The sequence below is a fragment of the Balaenoptera borealis genome (assembly GCF_965194805.1).
Source record: "Balaenoptera borealis genome assembly, chromosome: 5".
Lineage (NCBI taxonomy): Eukaryota > Metazoa > Chordata > Mammalia > Artiodactyla > Balaenopteridae > Balaenoptera > Balaenoptera borealis.
The window spans coordinates 132986877-133000618 of NC_138862.1; the positions used below are offsets into that span (position 1 = coordinate 132986877).

The 13742-nt window shown below is 34.8% G+C and overlaps 1 protein-coding gene across 10 annotated transcripts in view; it reads right to left on the reverse strand.

Annotated features, from left to right (window-relative positions):
* Positions 1-13742, reverse strand: part of DNAJC13 (DnaJ heat shock protein family (Hsp40) member C13) — a 122896-nt gene that overhangs the window by 71981 nt on the left and 37173 nt on the right. For all 10 annotated transcript variants that reach the window (XR_014244815.1, XR_014244816.1, XR_014244817.1 and 7 more), the window contains 13 exons: positions 13114-13189; positions 12163-12312; positions 11370-11411; positions 8494-8694; positions 6187-6393; positions 6000-6095; positions 5536-5627; positions 4004-4170; positions 3816-3895; positions 3564-3733; positions 3010-3109; positions 883-990; positions 26-181 (listed from right to left, as the gene is read on the reverse strand). Coding sequence is in view for 7 of the 10 variants with exons in the window: in XM_082392609.1 (XP_082248735.1) it covers positions 26-181; positions 883-990; positions 3010-3109; positions 3564-3733; positions 3816-3895; positions 4004-4170; positions 5536-5627; positions 6000-6095; positions 6187-6393; positions 8494-8694; positions 11370-11411; positions 12163-12312; positions 13114-13189 (1645 nt within the window). In the remaining 3 variants the exon portion in view is untranslated. The remainder of the gene's footprint in view (positions 1-25; positions 182-882; positions 991-3009; positions 3110-3563; positions 3734-3815; positions 3896-4003; positions 4171-5535; positions 5628-5999; positions 6096-6186; positions 6394-8493; positions 8695-11369; positions 11412-12162; positions 12313-13113; positions 13190-13742) is intronic.

The window sequence follows — 13742 nt, forward strand, 5'->3', positions numbered from 1 at the left end:
ATCTGATAAAAGTATAAGTTCTCACCTGAAAGAGTTTAAAAAGTGTTCTTCCATTGGATGCTACCATCTCCAAGAGCATATCAAACTGCTGCCCTTCTGTTGTCTCACTATATGGAGCACAGAGGGCAAAAGTAAGGAAGTCCAAGAGCGAACTAATAACTAGGGCACCAGTCCCATGATCCTGAAACAAAGTAACATATTGCCTTGGCTTAGGACAGAAAGCTTCACTTAAAACATAGCAGTAATGGGTTTCTTTCTGTTATTCTATATGTTAGAAGTAAACATTTAATTTCCCTACATGAGTTTCAAAGTACTCTTAACACGAGTACTACTGGAAGCAGTACTTGTTTTACTAATGTATCAATCCACAGTGCTTACCATATCTCAAAGGGAAAATAATTAAAATTCAGTCAAATTTCAAGAGAAAAACCAAGACTCTTCAAACATATATAACTAAGGTTAATGTGTATTTGTATAAAAAGCAATCTTTGACAACACTTGCAAAACTCTGGCAATTTGTTCATATTCCTTCTAGATGTTATATACTGCCCATCTCCAAAACTTACTAATGACTGAGGAACAAAGATTTGGCTTAGTTTTTTTTTAAGCAATTTGTTTCATAATGACATTTTTAAAGAGAGAAAAAAAGCAAAAATCTGGGATATAACTGATTTTAAGGCTTTGCAACTTATCCTTTCCAGATAAATGTATATAGTCCTAAAACAAAATATTTTATTATTAATGACCAAGCTAAACCAATACTGACCAAAAGTTGAGGGCCACAATTTAAAAACAAAACAAAAAACTGTCCCTGCTGTACTTACAGAATACCTTTCAATATGTATGGTATCTCTCATTAAGACAAATTTAATTATAACTTACCACATGGGAATTAAATTTCTCCAGTAAGTTTTCCAGAAACTTCTTTGAAGAGAGAAGAGAAGCTTTGTTTAGCTGTTCTTGTCTTAAGTCATAGTCATCATGCATGGGCTATTGATTAAAAACAGTGATAATTCATAAGCAGTGGCATCACACAAAAGTCATTTATAAAGAGTACTCATTGAACACTGAAAGAACTAAAAACCACAGCCTTTAAAATTTAAGGCAGAAAGGAATCTCGTGATAAGAGGGCAGAAGTGATAATTTCTCCTGGGTCTGATGAGACTTCGTGGATGATCTGCCTAACAAGTAACTGTAGATAGTACTGCACAAGGTAATTTTGAGAGAAAAAGTCACAGATCTCCTTCTTAAAAAGCAAATGACATCCATTCTCCCTCCCCCAATTTTGTAATATAAATTTGAAATGATAAAACTTAGCATTTAAAAGTAAGTACTAAAATTAGCAGTAAATACTTCCTGTCTCAAGATGATTCTCTTTTGACTGCTGGAATAAACTAAGAGCATAAAAAGGATTCCAGCATGACAGTTAAGAGTAAAGATCAAATCCTAATTCTGCTACTGACTATAACCAAGCTTAGATACAGTTAAATTACTTTAGCTCTCTTAGTTTCATTTTCCTCAGCTATAAAGTGGGAATAACAGTACTTACCTCACTGGACTATTATGAAGTTCAAATGAGATAATTCATGTAAAATACACAGCAAACACCTAACTTTTAATGAGGTCTCAACGTGTTTACTTCACACTACTGTTATTTTATGTTCTAATTATTCCACTAATTCTTTTTTTATTATTATTATTTTTAAATATTTATTTGTTTATTTATTTGGCTGCATCGGGTCTTAGTTGCAGCATGCGGGGTCTTAGTTGCGGCATGCGGGATCTTCGTTGCTGCATGCAGGGTCTTCATTGCGGCATGCGGGATCTCTGGTTGCGGCATGCGAACTCTTAGTTGCAGTGTGTGGGATCTAGTTCCCTGACCAGGGATCGACCCCAGACCCCCTGAATTGGGAGCACGGAGTCTTAACCACTGGATCACCAGGGAAGACCCTCACTAATTCTTTAATGGAATTATTTGTAGTAAAGATAATAAAATCCACTTTGGGGAATAAATGCAAGGTTTTAAACAAGTGATTACTTATGTTTACTGTATACCACAAAGTCTGCCTAAAAACACTTAATATAAGGAATAAAGTCTCATATACTCTACACAAAATTGAGATAAATCAGAAACTTGAAAGTTATATTGAACAGCTGCTTTTCCCCCCAACAAGCTGTCAGCAAGTTAGATTTTTACCTCTCAAACAGCTTTCAAATGTGCCTTCTTTAGCCTATCCTACCTCAGCATCTCATGTCTTACATGATAATTTGCTCTACCTGCCTCTAACTTGACCTTTAATCTACACTCCACATACCATCCATGAGCTTTCTAAAATTCAAACATGGTATGTTAGAACTCCTGTTGAAAAATCCTTCAGTTGTTCCTTACTAAAGCATACAAAAATCTTGCTTCTCTGTCTGATACAAAAGGCTTTTTATGGCTGTCTCTGCATACATCTCTAGCTATAACTCCGAATCCCATGTGCCCCCATACATAGGTTATGATCCAGTCATATTCAATTATTTGCTGCTTCCCAAATATGCTTTTGCACACGCTATTCCTTCCTCCTAGGAAAGTCTTCTCACAGCTAGAAAATACCTGCCTGCCTTTCAAGATTCAGATCAAGGTAATGTCTTCCAGAAAGACTGGCTTAGAATCTTTTATCTTCTCCTCATCACAAAACTAAAATTAAGTGCTGCTTTTTATGGATCCCATGGCCTCTACTACTTTATATTGTATACATATGCCTACCTTACTAGACTGTTAGCAATTTCAAGGAAGTAACTCTGCCTTAACATCTTTGTATTTCTAGTACATAGCATGGTGCCTAGTTTATAGGCTATGTTAAACAAATGTTTATTTGAATAAGTAGATGGCTATGAGAGCAAGTTAGGAAATATAGAAACACTGAATTTAATTGGTACAATGAAAATCTGGATTTGTGGAAGTTTAAACCATCAGTCAACTTAAACAAAATCAGTTTACTTAAGAAAAACACTAGTACTTACACACATGAGGGCACAGAGCATATCAACGGCTGCATGGATTACTCCATTGTTGCTCCTCTTGAGTGCTTTTACTACCTTCACTCCTAGACGCTCCCGAAACCTTGGGGAACAAAACAACAGCATATAGTAGCAATGCCTGAGCATTATTCTATTATTTTATTATTAAAATATAATATAAGTCATCTTAAGTTTCTATTGCATTACTATAGCAATTACATATTCTGAATCCCATCTCTGGAACATATCAGTTATCATAATAATTTTTTTCTTTCAAGGGGAAGATTTTTTTTAAGCTTAATTAAAACTAAAAGGCATATAATTTCCCATTCAAATTCACTAAAACAGAGTCAGTAATATCACGGGTGAATGGATAAATAAGTCAGAAATATCATTTCCATTCACCTTCCTTTTTTATTTCTCATGAATAGAAACTACTATATCACCATATTAAAAGGTCATCAGGTTTTACTCAGATATAAAGAGGTATAAATTGTTGATTATTTGCTATTTTGAGTTGTTCAAATTCTCTGAAGAAAAAAATTAAGGCAACTTACTTTGGAAGCTGAGTAAAGGCTAGAAAACCAGCTTTGGAAGCCACAAGCCTCCTCACAGCCTGGAACTGACTCTCAAGTTCTGCATTTGAAGCAACAACATCCCCCTCTTGGGACAATAATGCCGTTATGGCATTATTGATCAGTTTTTCTTTGTTTTCTGAGAAGAGACCCTAGGTAAGGAAGGATATTTCAAAAAAGTTTCCATACCAAAAGTTAATGACAATGAACATATTATGATACAATTTATCTTACATCCTGCGTCACTGCATGGAGAACTCCGCTATACGAAATATTAGCGTTGAACCTGAATACAGCATCTGCAAAGTTGCCATCTGTAAGGAGATGAAATGTTCAAAAAGATTTAGAGATTTGCATTATATTTCTTAAATTATTGTTAAGTAGATGGATGGAAATGCAATTACATTTAAATCAATACTTACTTGGAGGTGTAGCCAAGAATCTGAGATGAAGGCTCTCTACCTCTTCATCGACAGGCATGCTGAGTAACCCCCATCGTTGACCTTTATGAGTTGATGTCATTTTTACACAAACATCTCTGTTACCAGAGGCTCTTACTCCATCCAGCAAACTTGCTAATAAGGAATCTCTAAGCAAGGTTAAAAATATAAAGCTTTTAGGATTGATAATTTAGGAAAATTTTGATGTAGAAGGCAGCATAGGCCCTTTAGCAGGTTACCTGCTCAGAGGGGCACTCTGGGTACAAGAGAAGCTAAAAAGAACAGTGGTGAGAACATTAGGAGAACATTAGGAGAGAACATTAGGAGAGAACCTGACATTCCAATACTAGCTCTTCACTTTGCTGTTACATACCACGTACGAGTTACTAAAGGAATGGATCTTTAACGTTTTCCTCTTGTTTTTTTAATTTTAAGATTATTTTTAACAGTTTTGCTGAGGTATAACTTACAAATTACAAAATTCATTCAATTAAAACGTACAGTCTGGTAATTTTTAGTAAATTTGTACAGTTGTGCAATCATTATCACAAACCAGTTTTTGTACACTTCCATCACCCCAAGGCAACCATTTATCTCCTTCTGTCTCTACAGTTTTACTTTTTCAAGAAACTTCATCAAGAGAATGAAAAGACAAGCCACATTTGGGAGAAAATATTTACAAAAGACATATCTGATAAAGGACTATTACCCAAAATATACAAAGAACTCTTAAAATTCAACAATAAGAAAAACAATCCAATTAAAAAATGATCCAAAGTCCTTAACAGAGACCTCACCAAAGAAGATATGCAGACAGCAAAAAAACACATGAAAAGGTGCTCTACATCATACGACATCAGGAAAATGCTAATTTAAACAACAAGATACCATAACACCAGTATTAGAATGGCCAAAATCTGGAACACTGACACCACCAAATGCTGATGAGGATGTGGAACAACAGGAACTCTCATTCACTGCTGGTTGGAATGCAAAATGGTTGGAATGCACAATGGTACAGCCACTTTTGGAAGACAGTTTGGCAGTTCTTACAAAACTCAACATCCTCTTACCATATGATCCAGTGATTACATTCCTTTGTGTTCACCTAAAGGAGTTTAAAACTTACATCCACACAAAACCTGCACACAGTTATAGCTGATTTACAATGCTGTGTTAGTTTCATTGAGTATATTTATATTAAAGTAACTTGCTGCCATTATCCAAACAATTTAAGAATGAAAGTGAAAGGTGCTATTTTTAAATACTTTAAAAGTGTAAGTTTCAGAAATACACTTTATTTTTCATCCTTTCATTTAAAATCAAGTCACCATTTTTATACTCTTTAGAAACTTGAAAACTAAATGAAGGACATTTTACATATGCAACAGAATAGAGCTGTCTTTTCCTAAGTTACATAATTTTAATGTAACTTATGTAATTAAGCACTTTAATGAAGCACTTTGCCTTGCACATACTAGGATATTAAAAGCTAGATGAATTTAAAAAAATACCTCTCTGTTGAAGAGTATTTCCGTATTTGGCCCTTTATAAATTCAATGGTAAAAAGTTGTGGGTTTTCTGAGTCACAAACCAATGCAAATACCTAAGGAAAATAAAACACAAGTTCCATGAAAGATGTTTAGTTTTACAGTATTTCATTAGAAAAACTACACATCATTTAGCTGACAAAAGTCAATATTTAAAGATGTAACTTGTTTATAGTATCAGACTTTAAGAGCCACTTAAAAGTCTCATTCAAATTTTCACACAATACCAAATAAAAAGTTTTCATTGTATACTCGGAAAATAAATTTTGCAATATTCATTGTTCTAAGATCAGTAAATATAATGAAGAATTAAATACAGATTCTTCCTGTTTCCTATTCTTTAGGCATTAAAAAATATTAAAATAGAAAATTATTCTAATTTATCAACAGGGAGAAATCTCATTTAAGCTAATATTGGTGAAACTTACTTCTCCTAAGGGCTTCAATGTTGCAATATTATAGGTTGCTGGATCACGTTCCACTAAACATGTTTCTGTAAGTGCTAGAATTCTTTTTATAGGTTCCTTCAAACAAAATTGATACATATTAAAAAATTATTGAAGAAAAATGTCAAAATCAGATGAACAAATTTTTACTTTTAACACATGGGCTTACCGAATGTCTAGGTGATATTTTTTGGACTACAAACTCCGCTAAAGATGTGATGGATTCATCAGTGCTGTATTTCCCAAAGCGAAGATTCAAATATTGCTCAAATTCTAAAGGTTCTTTTCTGATCCGCAATGAAATACCTATATAGTTGCCAGCATGATCTATTGCACTTTTGATAATTTCTTCTCTTTGTTCTGATGCAAATAAATGCTGCATAAATTTTGAAATTTAAAAAGTCAGGGTTGAAATAACTAAAATGTGACATAGTGAAATCAACTCATAGGAAAGTGACTGAAGGAGCACTTCTAGCAAAAAAAGGTAGATCTTATCAGAAGTAAATAAGCAGTGTGTTGTGGCTGAAATACTGTTATTAAATTAAAATCACAAAGTCTGAGATAGGCTTGCAAAATAATCATTGAATGGAAATTATCTCCTAACTTCTCAGAGTCTGGTTCTCATCACCGCGTGGAAAACAGCACTCTGGGGCTTCCAAAAGAGGCCCCAGGGACCCCAGCTAAGTCCAGTCAGGGCGTGGGTACTATGTGGACAGGATTCCCAGTTTCAACTAAGGTAGCTCTGACTTCATCTGTTTTTATATAGTGGACTTTCTTGCAAGATTACCTTGAAGAATGTTTAAATGTTTACAAGTCATTGGCCTATGAATATTACAAACCAACCTCCAGAGTGTATTACAAAGGTTAATTATATATTGCTACTTGCATTTGGTACCTGGAGGCCAGAAATGCCTAATATCCCATGAAGGGCAGGGCAGGAGAATCCCACACAATAAAGACCTGTCCTGCCCAGAATGCCACTAACTACCCTGCTAAGAAACACTGGATCAGATCATGTTTTAAAACCTGATTTTATTCCCAGCAGCGTATCTAGTCACTATGGATGCAGAAGGTACCAGATGAAGGTTTGGTGAATGGATCTGTCATGGTCTCATATTTGTAGTGAATGTCTCATTTTAGCTAGTGTCTTTTAAAAGGCAGACAGTATGCTTAGAAAGTGGATGATTAAAATTTAAAAGTGCTTGATGCCATCAAGCAATAAAAAATGTTGGCAATTGAGGAGTGTCACAATTCTTATCTTTAATGTTTACCTTATGCGTTGTAAGGCTTGGTGAATTACTGTGATTCTGTTAAGATCTGTGAGGCCATATTCCTGAAATTAGGTATGTTTTCCACCAAGGTGTTAATCATTATAAATTTCCACCACCCAGGGAAGAGAAAAACCTTTGGACAGCACCATGACAGCAGGCTTTAGGTTGCTTTAGTGTGGAATAAGGAACTAATTTTCTCTTTGGGCCTTCACCTTTTGGGTCTAGACTCAGAGGTAACAAAATGTCTACATGCACATTCCTAGATGAGGGACACTAGGATGGTACCCATCATATGGGTAAACAGTGAAATCCAGGATGAGTAAAGGCCTATAACTCTGAAGAGTTAACATATTTTGTAAATCAGATTGTTCACCCCATCCACCATTCTTTTTACTTCCCTTTTGCTACCCTCTAGCCTCTTGTATATCCAAAAGACTTGCCCTGGCTCTGTTACCCAGGGATGGATAATTTATCTACAGAACACTAAATCTTGAAGTAGTGTTCCCAGGACATTAAGGTAGCTACAGGAATTAAAATTCTCAAGAGAAAGGATTCTTGAGAGTAAGTTCAGCTGAGCCTCTCCATGTGGACCCTCTTAATGCTCATCTTTGAGATGTGGGGTTTAATTAAGGAAGGCAGGACGTTTCTTATAAAAAAAAGATGGTCATCTTCTATAGCTCAGCTTCTACTGCCAACATACAGGGCATTCCGCGGTACCCCAAAATTTACATATAATTCAGAATTTCAAGACAAAAACAGGCAATGAATTCCAAATTTGAAGTTTCAATGAATATTCAGATTTCAGATTACAAATAGCTGGGCGAAGGAAAGAAGACTATTAAAAAAAAGATTTTAAAATACCTTTTCAAAGAAAGTTTAGAAACCTTCAGGTAAGACATGAATAGTAATGAAAATAAAACTGTAACTACCATTTATTGAATATTAAGCCACACACTGTGTTAAGCATTTTACATAAATTATCTGATTCGATCCAAAAAACAAAAACCTATAACATACCTATTACTCTCCTCATTTTATAGAGCTGCAAATTGGGATTCAAGCTCAGGTCTCTTTGATACCAAAGCCTGCACTCATAATACATGTCATACTTCCTCCCTGAGGACTCAGGAAATTTCAAAATTAACTCTGCTTTCCTTCAAATGGTCATGTCCCTTTTAAAATGGCTTTTTAAAAACACTACTTACCAATCTACTAAATCCTCCATAAAGTATACAAAACCCTCCTTGATAATCAGAGAGATCTACAAAGCCTTCAATATTTCTATAGTCATAGGAACAGAGGACTCTGTTGGTTGCAGGATTAATTTGGTCAAAGCCTCCTGGTGTTACTTCCAAAATGACAGGTTTTCTTATATCACTCCAGTGATGCTTATAGCAGTTATATCTCTAGAGAGAAAGATAATAATACTTTTAGATTCATATTTAAGTTTACCATAAAACACAGTTACATTTAACTTATCAGTCACTGCTGAAACAACCAAAAATTATAAATATTTAGAGCTACTATCCAAATTGTTAAAAACATTTTTATTTTAGCCATTTGGAGGTTTATGTTTATTCAATTAAGAATGTTCATGCTAACTGAAGACAGTATGTCCTTTTACAATTAACAAAGGTTTGGGTTACAATATTTTGTGAAACAATTTTAAGTCACCTTTATGCAAATCTATAAAAAATTTTTTTAGGGAAATCCTAAATAGAAATGTTATTCTTCAAGAGTTCTATTGGAGAAAAGATTTCAACTTTTGTTGATGGATTTTTAAAAATTAGATTATAATTGCTTTGCAATGTTGTGTTAGTTTCTGCTGTACAACGACGTGAATCAGCTATATTTATACATATATCCCCTACCTCTTGGATCTCCCCCCCACCCCATCCCACCCATCTAGGTCATCACAGAGCACTGAGCTGAGGTCCCTTCTTTTAACCAAGTTAGATATAGAAAAGAGCTAAGTCACATTTCAGAGCTGTTACAGTATTCAATTTAAACACCGCAGGCTTTTCTAATCACACCATTGGAAACTTATCTTTAGAAGTTTGATCTCATTAGCAAGTAAAATTCCATTTAGAGAACATTCCTTTGTAAATTAAAGTACCTAGTATCAGAAATAATTACAATGGTCAACATCCATTTACTACCCAGTTTTACTCTTAAAAAGAAAAAAATGTTTAGTTGAGGCTGCTAACCAAAATGATGTGTATAGAATAATTTAAAATAAAGGCAAAATGAGGCAAAGAGAAAATAAGGATAACAAAATGTCAGATGTGTAATGAACATTCCCTTGTCTACCTGAAAAGACCACAAAGTTTTCTACCCATCAGTATGAAGAGGAACGCATGGTCAGTTACATGATTCTTAAGGTAAAAATAAACCGGTTGCTGCTCAAGAGTACAACTATTTCTAATACTAAAATAAGAGAGAAATTCTCTTGCAGGTGTTCAGAAAAGAGAGTAAGGCATTAGATAATAAACACCTCCGCTAACACCCCAACATTAAACCCAGCAATGAGGTTCATAGGATCATACCACATCAATCCCCTCAGCATTACTGATCTATGGCATCATGCACATTACGGTTTCATAAAAGGAATTCTGCAGAAAGACAAAAAGGCCTGCATTAACCCAAGAATATATTAAGAGCCTTGATTCTGAACTAAAGGATGGAGCAGTACCACACCTTTCCAGCAGAAGTGGGGGTAGAAGGGAGGCCACAAAAAGTGGTGCTTTTCCCAACTATGCTGGTTTACATGCCCCACAGCCCACTCGCACAGGATATTCTCCATTCCTCCAGCTGATAATCAACTGTCAAGTAAAGAGATTTGCCAAGGGAAACAAATCATTGTCCTTCAGGACTGTGGAGGCCAAGACAGTCTTGAGAGACCTTGATTTAGAGTGTATCCAGGGACAATGAGAGGCCTGAGGCCAAATTCAACTTATATAAAATTGCTGTCCTTCAGGCAATCTTCTAGGGATACTGTTTTCACCACAAAATTTTGAAAAGTATTAAGTTGCTGAAGTTAACGGATATAAAGGGAAGCTTATAAGCAAAATCTCTTAAGTATGCTTCTGGAAGCAGTTGTTTTCCAAACAGATGAGATATACAGAAAACTCACTCACTAACATAAAATAACTAAAATAAGCATACCAAATTATGATTTATATAAATCTGATTGTGGCTCATCATATATAAGAAACAAGCAGCTCACCAAATGCCATTAAGCTATTTTAAATGGCTCCTGGGCAACCAGTCAATTGCTTGAGTTGAGATCAGTGAGGCTTTTGGGATACTAAAACAAGAATAGAACATCTATATACAGAATGAGGGCTTTTAAAAAAAACAGGGGAACAGTGCTGCCAGCATATGAGAGTTCAGATCCTGCCTTCTGCCAGAAGCTAGCGTTCTGGACAGTGCTATGAGTTTACACATTACTCTACGTCCCCCCTATTTCAAGGGAGTGAAAAAAGTATCAACACCCATTTACCGTCCCCAGAAGACTCTGATTTAGTTTAAATGCTGCTGTAAACATGACTAGAGAAGGCCTGGAAAAGTTAAATTCTAATGAGTAACCATGACTTCCTGAAAGCTGTCAGTGCACCATGCAAAGCTTCATTATTGGCCAGATCCAGTGCAAGAACATGTAATAAGGCAGTTTCAATACATAAACATTCTTAAAACTTTAATACTTCTGAAATAGGAATCTCCTACACCAAACAACTACTGCATGGTCTAACAAGTATTAACAGCAGCGTGAAGCTTCTCTTGCTGTTTAGAATACTGAATAAAGACTTCGTGAATGAAGCATTGTTTTTAATGCTGAGTTCTACCGGAAGATTTTTTCCCAACTATCAGCATTAACAGTCATAAGTCTAATTATTCATATCTGAGTTTCCTGTTAAATTACATTCATCTCTCTATCACATGATATCAGGAGACATTAAAGTTGTTTCATTTTTTTCCCCTTTAACTTTGCCATAAAGGGAACACACAGTTCATAGAAGGATTTCTAAAGCACAACATTTGAAAAAATAAAGATAGATATTAAAAAATGTTAAATACTTGCCCTTCCTGTGATTTTTCCTTCTGAAAAATCAGTTCTAAATCTCTGAAAGAGAAGATATAAGCATAGTTTGTAACAACAGATTGGTAAGAAAGACTCACATTTCAGTTCAGTACTTTCTATCCAAAGTTAAAATCCCAACTTGGTAATCCTGATATTAAAAAATGTTATTAGGGACTTCCCTGGTGGCAGAGTGGTTAAGAATCTGCCTGCCAATGCAGTGGACACGGGTTCGAGCCCTGGTCCAGGCTGATCGCACATGCCGCGGAGCAACTAAGCCCGTGTGCCATAACTACTGAACCCACGCGCCACAACTACTGAAGCCCGCACGCCTAGAGCCCGTGTTCCGCAACAAGAGAAGCCACCGCACCGCGACGAAGAGTAGCCCCCACTCGCTGCAACTAGAGAAAGCATGTGTGCAGCAACAAAGACCCAATGCAGCCAAAATAAATAAATAAATCTATTACAAAAAATGTTATTAAAGTTATAGTTTAAGGATATTCAATAAAAAGTGTGTAAAATATTACTGAAAAACTGGATAGATTAATTAAACGTAAAACTGCTTTGTTCTGTATAATGTATTTAAAAAGACAAAAACTATCAAATATAAAGGATTAACCAGCCTGTCAGTAAGAAAAAAGTGAAAGTTTCACAGTGTCGAGTTAAGGGTCAATAAGAAAAAAATAAACATAGTGGGAACAGGGACTCAGAACATTAACATCTGTAGTTTAATGTAACTGTTTCATTAAGAAAAAGAAGAGAGAAATTTAGTGTATTAACATGAAATGGTTCTTACCAATGCTTCTGTAAGAAGTTCTGTTCTGTGTTCTGTAGAAAATTTTAATGTTTCTGACTTTTTTCCACTGCCTTTACGAAATGTGAGGTTGAACTCTGTTCCTTGTCCTTTTCCAACAGGGCTGATGCTGCAAATGTCTCCATAAGGCCACTAACAAAAAGAAAGGAATTCTTTCAACTTGTGCTATACTATGGGGAAATGCAACACTTATTTTTACTACTTTAATTTCACAATCACTGATTAAATGAGAAAATTTTACAAAACAGTATTGAGGTCTAGAAACGGTTTTGTCTTACAGTAATTCTATAAAACAAACTTTTAAAAGTTTTCAGTCATCAGAGACAATAAAGAAGTCCTATCCGTTTTCCAACTTCAATGATTGATGACATTAATCCAAAGCAATTAAAATACATAGATGTGAAAAGAACTGGGGAATAGCATTTTATGATTACCTACAAATGTGTTAAAAACAGCAACAAAAAGAAGAATCTGTAAAACATACCTAATTTAGAATTAAAATAAACTAGAATATATTTATGTTTACTTATCCATATTCACATTAGTCTTGCCTTTATAGACAGTAACCTTACTTTCATGACAAGTATTTTCCAACCACTGCACTTGTGACTTATGTATGCCTGTATTACAGTAACAATGCTGCCTTTAAAATTATAAAGAATTTACAACTTTTACATTAAAAAGACTGCTGTAATCAACAGTAACATATTAAAATGTTATACCCCTTAGAGCCTAGAAATAAGCACACACATGCCCCCTTTATTTATGTTTGGTCCTGAGCACTGAGCATTATATAAGCATATTAATCTTTTTCAGATTTGACACTTCTATCCTAAAGTACTGATTTCAGGCAGGGAGTCATGGGTCAGGTTTTAACCTGGCTTTTAAAATTCAAATGGAGTTCAAACACCTAATAGCTTCTAACATAATTACCTGATTTGTTACTTCTAAGGTATTGGGATTATATGTAGTAATCGCATGGGTTCCAACTGAAAAGACACGCTTATACCTACAAAGGAAGTACTTAAGTTTAGTCTTAAATAAAAGAAACATTTTATAACAAAATACATATAACACAAAAGGAACATTTCAATAAATAAATAGAAATGTGTTAACTGATTAATGTGACTAAATATATCTTCATTTTATATTCTCACATTTTTAATGTTCTGAAATGCTACTGGTATTAAGACCCACCCATCACTCATTTTACTGTGAAACAATAAGACCCTTAAGTAGAAAAGTAAAACCTATGCAAGCAATCTTGTGCTGTTAGTATACATGAAGTTAGCAAATCACTGCCAGAGGATGCCAAAAGAATCTAAATGGGAAAATTTTATTTAAAAAAAAAGACACTGTACACTACTAATTGTTTCAAAATATCCTTTCGACAAGAACATGATGCAAATGAAGGAAAAGCTATGGTCTACAACTGGTCTGTCACACTCCTATTCTGGAATCTAAATAATTTCTATTTAAGCAACTACCTATTACATTTAAGTGTTGCAATTTTATAGAAGTAGGAAGGCTACATCACAGACAACCAATTTTCACTTCTCACT